The sequence below is a fragment of the Triticum dicoccoides genome, chromosome 3A (genome assembly GCF_002162155.2).
Source record: "Triticum dicoccoides isolate Atlit2015 ecotype Zavitan chromosome 3A, WEW_v2.0, whole genome shotgun sequence".
NCBI lineage: Eukaryota > Viridiplantae > Streptophyta > Magnoliopsida > Poales > Poaceae > Triticum > Triticum dicoccoides.
Genome location: NC_041384.1, coordinates 22,445,524 through 22,454,501, shown reverse-complemented (window position 1 = coordinate 22,454,501; position 8,978 = coordinate 22,445,524). Strand labels below are relative to the sequence as shown.

Genomic DNA, 8,978 nt, shown 5'->3' with positions numbered 1-8,978 from the left:
ATTCCATGCCCGCGGCGCCTGACGAAGCCCATAGAGCGCCTTCCGTAGTCGCAACACTTTGTTCTCGTTGCCGACGTTGATGTACCCCGGTGGCTGGTGCACGTAGACCTCTTCTGAGAGATCGCCGTTGACGCGGACTTTACATCCATGTAATGCACCTGCCACTCACAGTGGGCGGCCACTGCGTGCAACAACCGCACGGTCTCCATCCTTGCTACCGGCGCGAAGATCTCGTCAAAATCCACCCCTTGTTGTTGGACGTAGCCCTTGGCGACGAGGCGTGCCTTGTGCTTGATCACATTCCCCTCTGGATCCTTCTTTACCTTCAAGACCCATTTGAGGTCAATTGCACGGTGACCACGCGGGAGTGTGGCGAACTCCCACGTTTCGTTGCCGCGAATCGACCCCAGCTCGTCGTCCATGGCTTTCCTCTAGCACGCCTCGGACAGCGCTGCGTCCATGCTGGCTGGCTCCTCCGCAGCAGCGAGGCACTGCTCGTCCATCTCGAATGCATCCACCTCTGCAGCCAACACAAACTCATCGTACAGCTTATTGGGCTGCACAATGCCGTCGCGTGCTCGTGTAATCATGGGGTGCAGAGGGCGTGGTGCAGTGGGAGCCATTGCTGCAGCGATGGAGCTGGTACTTGGCGGTGGAGAGGGGCAGCTTGCTGACGCGCCGCCGCTCGAGAAGATGTTCGGTGTTGGTGCAGGCGTCGCCGGTTCGGAGACAACAGCTTCAACTGTCGTGGCTGATCTTGCAGGCAAAGTGTTTGTGACTGGGTAGGAGAAGAACTCGACGTGGAATGGGGCAGCCTCCTGTGCCTCCGCCGTGTTCTCCCAGTCCCAGCGAGCACCCTCGTCAAAGACGACGTCGCGTGTGACGTGCACGTAATTGCCGACGGGATCGAAGACACGGTATGCCGCCGTTCCAGGCTCGTAGCCGAAGAACACCATCGGCTTGCTCCTGTCTTCTAGCTTTGACAGGTGCGGCTTCGTGTTCTTGATGTGCACCACACAACCAAACACCCGCAGGTAACTCACATCAGGTTTGTATCCATGCCATACCTCAAACGGAGTCCTGCCATCGACGCTTTTCGTGGGCGAGCGGTTCAAGAGGTACACGACTGTTGATACCGCCTCCCCCCAGAACCTGGCCAGCACCGCCATGGATTTCATCATGCTCCGTGCAGTGGCGATGATCGTCTGGTTGCGGCGCTCCACAACGCCGTTTTGCTGCGGTGAGTACGGCGCCGTGAGCTGCCGTCCCACGCCCTCGTCTGCGCAGAACGCAGTGAACGTGGCCACCGTGAACTCTCCACCGCGGTCCGTGCGGAGCAGGCGCAGCTTGCGCCCTGTTTCCACCTCTGCTCCAGCCTTGAACTGCTTGATGGCCGTTGCGGCCTGATCCTTCGTCGTCAGGAGCGTGAGCCACATTTAGCGGCTCAGGTCGTCGACCAGCAGGAGGAAGTAACGACGCCCTCCCAGCGTCGCCGGCGTGATCGGACCGCACAGGTCGCCATGCACCAGATCGAGCAGGCCCGTGGCATGTTTCTTGGCCTGCTGCGGGAACGAGGTGCGGCGCTGCTTCCTCGCCAGGCAACTGTCGCACAATTGCCCTGCATGATCAATCGTGGGCAGGCCGCGTACCATGTCGTGGCGTGCGAGCTTCTGGAGTGCGTCGAAGTTGAGGTGGCCATAGCGTTCGTGCCACCTCCAGGATTCGTCACCGCGCACCGCTACGAGGCACACTGGCTTGGCGATGGCGAGTGTGACGACGTACAGGCGGTTCCGCGCCCTGGGCACCATGGCAAGAAGACGGTCGTGGTGATCATGGAGCTTGAGGTACCCACCACGGATCGTGATCTGGCAGCCGTTTTCCTCGAGCTGTCCGAGGTTGATGATGCTGCTACGAAGTCGAGGAATGTGGTAGACGTCGACGAGGGCGAGATGATCGCCGTTCGCGCACGCGAAGAGCACGGTGCCGCGCCCCTTGATCTCCACCAGCGATCCATCCCCAAACCTCACCGTGCCCATGACGGAGGTGTCCAGGTCCGAGAAGACAGAGAGATGTCCTGTCATGTGGTTGCTCGCCCCTGTGTCGAGGAACCAGGTGTCATCGCGGCGCGGCTCGTTGGCGAGGAATACGCGTTCCTCCACCAGATCGACGTGCGCGCCGTCGTCGTTCAGCAGCATTGTTGGCGCATTCACTCATGCCATCAACAGCGACGGGCTGTCGTCGTCGCTGATGGTGCAGGTGCGGATGAGAAGGGCGGCCTTCTCCTCCTCGCCGGCCTGAGCGAGGTGTGCCTGCGCCCGGGCCTGCTGCGGTTGCCCCTTCCGTTCTCGCCGTGGCTCCTTGCAATCACGCGAGATGTGCCCTAAAAACTTGTTGCAGTTGTAGCACTTGATATGCGACATGTCGCGGTCACCGTTGCCCTTGCCGTTCTGCGGCTTGCCGCGGCCTTTCTTGCCGCTGCCGCTGCCGGAGCTAGAGCCTTGCTCCTTCATCTTCTTGCCGCACGCTATCCATTCCTCCTCCGTGAGGAGAAGTTGGGACCCTGCTCCCTCCGAGGAGCCGCCCCCGTACCGCCTTTCAGCAGTCGTGAGGCGGCCGATCAGCTCCTCCACGGACAGCACTTCGAGATCGAGTAGAGTCTCGATCGAACACGCTATCTGCGAGTACTTCGGGGGAACAGAATTGAGGATCTTTTCTACAATTTTTACCTCCTCCACTTTGTCGCCCAAGGATCACAGATTGTTGGCGACGTTCGTGGCGCGGATGGCGAAGCTGTCGAGCGTCTCACCGTCCTTGAACGCGAGCACCTCGAACTCCCTGCAGAGGCGCTGTGCTGTCGCGTTGCGCGTGCGCTGCACCCCCATCTTCATCAGCTTGATCGCCTCCCACGCCTCGGCGGAGGTGTTCTTGGTGGCGAGGATGGGCACCAGCTCCGGTGGCACCACACGGATCAGTGCCGAGAGCGCCGCCATGTCCTCGCGATCGCCCGGCTCTCCCATGCCGGACGTGGCCTCCCAGAGACCCTGCGCGCGCAGGTTGATTTTCATCACCTGCGCCCATTCGATGTAGTTCGTCGACGTCAGCGTGGGGTAGACGATGTGGGAGCTCGCACCGGCGTCGCGGATCACGCGCTCGTGGACGACGACCTCGTTGCCGCCCCTCCGAGTCACACTCCTCCCGTGTGGCCGCGTCGACGGCGTCCGTGTCGGCGACCTCGTTGGCGACTTGCGCCCCCCCCCCTTCTCCCTCGCCTCTGCATCCTTGTCGCTGCCGGCTATGGCGAACCAGGAACCACGCGAACGCTGCTCTGATGCCAATTGTCAGACAGCGGCAGCAAGATCGTTTTTGATTCAGAGAGGAGACTAGGTTTTTGTGTTGCGTTCAACCTGCAACTTTTCTCGTTTCTCTTCGCTGTTATTTTGTACTGAGATTACAGAAAGATAAGGAAAGTGATCCGAGCTTAACAGCCGTGCCATCCCACGTCCACTCGCCACCTCCCATGACGCCGCCATTCTCGCATGAGCTCGTGCCATCCCACGATGCGTGCACAGCGGCCTAACTAACTTAGCTAAACAAACTACGAATCGGTCAGTGCACAAACAGGCTCATGCACTAGCCGTTTTATTCCTAACTGAACTTTGACTGACAACTGAACTAGGCGCAGGATTATAGAGACAGCAGGTCCAACTTTGACCATAAATTTAACCAACGAGACAAACTGCGACGGAAGAAAAAAATTATATAATTGAAAACTTCTTTCAAATACAAATTCACTGATAGTATAATTGTTGCTCCCGCCGCAATCGATATTGATACTTAAATTTACGATCAAAGTTAAATCATAGGAATAAAGAAAGCACTACATTATGGAATGAAGAGAGTATAAAGAAAAGAAAAGGATCCGTGACTGTCTGGTGAGTAGAGTACGGCCGAGGGAGGGAGGGGCAAGGCGGGCGGGGCGGCCATTGACGGGGTTCTCGGCAATACGGTTGCCGCCGCGGGGGCCACCCGACCTTTGGCGCGTCGCGGGTGGAAGGGCAACGCCGTGGACCGGACCGGCGTCGGCGGCACGCTGCGGCGGCCGTTGCGTGCGTAGAACCAGCGAAGCCAAGACCGTCCACCTGCGCCGCGTCACCGATCGAGTCAGTCCCGTGCTGCCGCTTTTGTTTAATCATTCGCACGTCGCCGGCCGCCTGTCTTTCCCTTCTTTCCCCGGAAACAAAACAAAATCGTGGATCACAGGCAAAGTTGCCCGGCCGGCTAAATGTATTCCCGTAGCCAGCAGAGCTAGATCTGGGTTTCGTTCCGTTTCTCACACGGAATTTTGCCCGTCCATCAGACCGAGGTCAATTCCACCGCGCGATTCTAAACAGATGTTTGAATTGGCCTGAATCTGTCTATTTGGGACGTCGATGGGTACGCCCGTGTCCGACTGTGTCCATTGAATCGTGCGTGCGTCCACCGCGCGGCCGTATCCCAAATCGTGTCCGGGGTGGACGGGATTAAAAATAATAATTAAATTACTAAAAAAGCAAATAAACGCATTTAAAAAAACATAAAACATATATATGGGTTGGCCACAAAACGGTCCAGTTTCAACGGCCACTTAAAAGGCCCAGATTCATAATTAACATAATAAGAAAATAAAAAGTGATGTGCCCGCGCTCGTCGGTGCCGTGGCCGTGGCCGTCTTCACTGGCCGCCGGTGTCGTCGTCGTCGCTGACGAGGTCGACGTACTCCGGCGGCGTCCAGAGATGGGCCAGCGGTGCGTGGTGGACGGGGGCGGGCTGGACGGCCGGAGGTGCCTGCACCACCTCCTCCCGCAGCGACGCCTCCCGCTACGGAGTGGGGCACCAGTTCACGCCCAAGTCGGCGGCCATCTCCGGCGCAGTGCACGACCAGCCCCACCCCTGGCCCAGGAGCTTCTCGAACGCGGGGGAGTCCTCCTCCATCGGGAAGGCGACGTCGCCGGCGGCGGAGAGGGCCATGGCCTCCTCCAGGCTGTCCCACTGCCGCTCGTCGTGCGTGTTCATGGAGTCGTCCATGACACGCTGCAGGAGACGGGCCTCCTCCTCCGCTGTCATGCGAGGAGGGGGAGGGGGCGACGGAGACGGGGAAGGCGACGGCGTGGGCGTCAGGCCACGCACCCGCGTACGCCCGCGCGGCTCAGCACGTGGCCTCCGCGGCCCCGACACGGTGCCGGCGAAGTAGGACGCGCGCCGCACGTCGTGCTCGTCCTGGAGCCATGTGTCCCAGAGCGGCGAGTCGGGGGCATACCTGTGGTCGTAGTACAGGTCGTCGGGGAGAAGGCGGCGGCGGCGGTTGATCTCATCGCGCCGTGCACGGCCGGTCGCCGGCACTGGCGGAATGGGGACCCGGTCCGCGGAGAGGTGCCACTCGTTGGGGAGGTGGGCGTCGCTCCACGGGACCGGCGTCCTCGTCTCCCAGTACCTCCGGCACACGTCCGCGCAGATGTACTGCCGGTCGCGCTCGTCGGAGGGCCTAGGGGCAATGGTGAAGGGGGCCGGCGCGGGGGCTCGACTGGAGGAGTGCGGCGGTGGCGCGGGGGCCAGACGGGAGGAGCGCGGCGGAGACGCGGGCTCCTCCTTCTTCACGGAGCCGCGGCGGCCCCCCGAGGAGGAGCCGGCCTCGCGGTTGTGCTTGCCCTTGCCGTTTCAGAAGCCCATGGCGAGGTGGGCAGCCGGCGAGCTCGAGGAGGAGTCGAGCTAGGGTTTCTGCGCTGTCGGGGTTTGAGGAGGCCGCTGGGTGGCGTGGGGCAGTGTGGACGACGACCCGTCCACGCTTCCCACTTAAAAAATGACGGCGACCGCTCGACGTGCGGATGACAGGTGGGGCCGCCCGCTCGTGCGCATTGATGTGGGTGGGTGGGAGGTGGGTGGCCGCCTGCCACGCGGCCCCGATGCGGACGAGCGTACGTCCGTTTGGTGTCCGCCGCGACCCAAACACGGCGCAAGTTTGCGCTCGAAATGGGTCGACCCGGACACAAAACGGATAAAATGGGTCCGGACCATCGCGCGCTGTACCGCCTCCTTTGTCTCTTTTATCCCAAACGGACGGTGCAGGACAGGATAAGGTCACGCGGTGGAGTTGGCCTGACTGCTGCCGGACCGGAGCATTTCTCCTTCCCCGTCGTGGCGCGGCTGCTTTGATTGCGGCCTTTGTACTTTACCACGCGGTGGTCGCGCCATCGAGGGCAGAATCTGAACTGATCCCAACGGCCCAACTCCCCTGCTTCGGAAACACATCTATTTAACTCATGCCAGATCTTCAGTACACTCCTTTTTTTAGGGGCAGAGAGCATACTCCCGGCTGTGGCAAATATCGTCGACATTATTACACGATTAGACGGTGACCTGTCACGGGAACGGGAAAGGACAGCCCCGAAAGAGATCCGAGCGGGGGAGAGGACAGCCACCACGTCATGCCCGGTGCTAGTATAGAATTGGTATAAAATTGGATCATCTATTTTGAAACTGAGGAGATAGAAAGAAAAAGAGAAATTATATGAACGGTCAATTTCGTCCTGTCGTGCAAACTCATTTTTCAAGTGCCATTGACAAAATTAGCCGTCGGGCAACAGCTAGCTTCGGCGAGAAATGCGATCCATAATTTCTTGTCTGGCTGTCCAAATATATTTCAAAAGCACTAAAAATCAACCAACAGTGCCTGTAATTTATTCTGAGGGAGAGAGAGAGTGTGTGTCCAGAGTCCAGACACTTTGACCCGACATGTTTCCACGAGAGTTTCCTGACAAAATCGATGTGTTTTCGTTCTTTTATGAAGACGGCAGATCCAAATATTATGAAATGCCAGTTTCTCTTTTGCTAGCTGCACGAAAACAACTACTACCTTCGTCCTGATTCATTGGTCATTTTCGTATTTTATGTTAAAATTTAATCATACATTTAACTGATAAAATATTAACGCACGTCATAAAAAATTATATTATTGAAATCATATTTGAACAACATTGTTTCTAATGATAATATTTTAGTGACAAGTATTAACATTTTACCAATTAAATTCATAATAAAATTTGACACAAAATATTAAGAGGGCTAATAAACCAGGACGAAGATAGTAATGTTGCAGATTCTCTGTACACAAATGTGTAGAGAGAAAAAAACACAACGTATATTTTTTTTCCTTTTCGAAATCAAAACACAACGTATCTTGGCATATGCTCTTGTTTTACAGGTCAACCGTTCCGGCCCGAATTATCCACCCCATCCGAGAATAAACGCTGGAGAATTGTCAGCCTATCTTTTTTTAAATAAAGTAAAGAAACCCGAGGAACACTAGAAGCTTCTGATTTTCCAATCCATCTGGGTGGGCAGTTGAATCACATATGCTTTTATGTTTTCAAACTATTTTTCTCACTATTTAGGTTTGTCATGTCACTAGGTTAGGTCAACGTCCAACGTGCAGGCACCGTATCATTTTGAACATTTCCATCAACGGCCACAAATCCGCATCTGCTTTTGACTCGTACACTCATTCACATTATAGTAGTAGCATAATTTTTCTTGGCCAAAATAAAAGATACTTTCACGGATTTATTTATTCTTTTCTTTTGTCACGTAAAAAAATTATTCCAAAAAGAAGATAAATATGATGAAGCAATTTCTTCGAGAGATTCTTTTTCTTCGTGTGACTTTTTGTTCTCTCTACATCATTCATTCGAAGCAACACATTTTCCAGGTTTCCTCCCCACAGTTTTTTCTTCCTTCTTGCATCTAGAAACTTTACATTCCCCAAAGGTTAAAAAAAGGGTAGCGCTAAGGTTAGCCAAAGGTAAAAAAGAAAAGGCTAATCCATCCGTCCGCCCGTCCACTGACGACGACTGATCAGACGGCCGGCATGGTCTCGTGGCGGAGCACGGCGAGATCGGACGGCCCGAAGGACTCGTCGCCGAAGCCGAAGAGGCCGGCGTCGAAGCCGTCGTCGCCCCACTCGGCCGCGGCCGCGGCGGCAGCCGCTGCCGCCTCCGGCGAGGAGGCGACGCCGCCGAAGGCGTAGGCGCCGTCAATCTCGTCCTCGAAGCCCCAGATCTGCTCCGCGAAGACGCCGGCCGGCTCCTCCGGCTCCCAGCCCCCGGCGTCGTCCGACGAGGAGGACGCCGCGCCCGCCGCCGGCGGCAGGCCGAGCTCGTCGTCCGAGGCCTCGAGCAGGAAGCCGAGCTCCGGCTGCGGCGGGGCCAGGTCGCCGGCGCAAATCTCCTCCTCGAGGCTGCGCATGACGGAGGCCAGGTCGCCGGCCGCCGCGGCGTCGGCGTCGTCGTCGAGCAGGTCCAGCAGGTCCTCGGGCCGCATCCTCTTGGCGGCCTCGGCCTCCGCGGACGAGACAACGTCGAGGTCGGCCTCCCTGGCCCTCTTGTTGCCGCCGGTATACGAGCTCAGCAACAGAGATGACGAGGAGGAGCTCTCCATGGCCGGCAGAGGAAACTCTTCTTTTCGTTTCCCTCGGAGGGGTGGGTGGGTGCGGGGCAACGGACGTGAACGTGAACGTAACCCGACTCCTCAGAGAGAGCGCGAAACGCGAAGGGCGCACGAGACGGGGGGAGAAAGGAGTACAAAAAGCGGTGCGTGTTGTGCAGCGACGCCGCGTTGGGCTCCGGCTTATATAGCGCTGGCCCGGCGTGGGGGCGGTCGCGCGGCGCGGACTCTCCCGGGGGGTCACATGCAAAACAACCACTCGTGCGGTTTCTTTTTCTTTCACGGCTGGCGGTGCGGAACGGCCTGGTGGGAGGAGTGCTACTCTGCGGCTAGGGGGACCGGGAGCGGGCCCGGGCGCGTCCGTGTCCCATGTGGGTGTGCGTGCGTCCCGTTGCTTTTTTAAGTTTTTCAAAAAAAATTCTCACGTTCTCTCTCCTGTGACTGTGCGTGTCTGACCTACTCCATCTATCTATTCGGGGCGAGATGCCATCTGGAAGGAGGAC

The 8,978-nt window shown here is 57.6% G+C and overlaps 1 protein-coding gene across 1 annotated transcript; it reads right to left on the bottom strand.

Moving 5' to 3' along the window:
- Window positions 1–7,815: 7,815 nt before the first annotated feature.
- Window positions 7,816–8,642, bottom strand: LOC119266785. The gene has a single exon (XM_037548063.1). The coding sequence runs from the start codon at window positions 8,467–8,469 to the stop codon at window positions 7,888–7,890; it is 582 nt and encodes a 193-aa protein (XP_037403960.1). The 5' UTR covers window positions 8,470–8,642; the 3' UTR covers window positions 7,816–7,887.
- Between the last annotated feature and the right edge of the window lie 336 nt (window positions 8,643–8,978).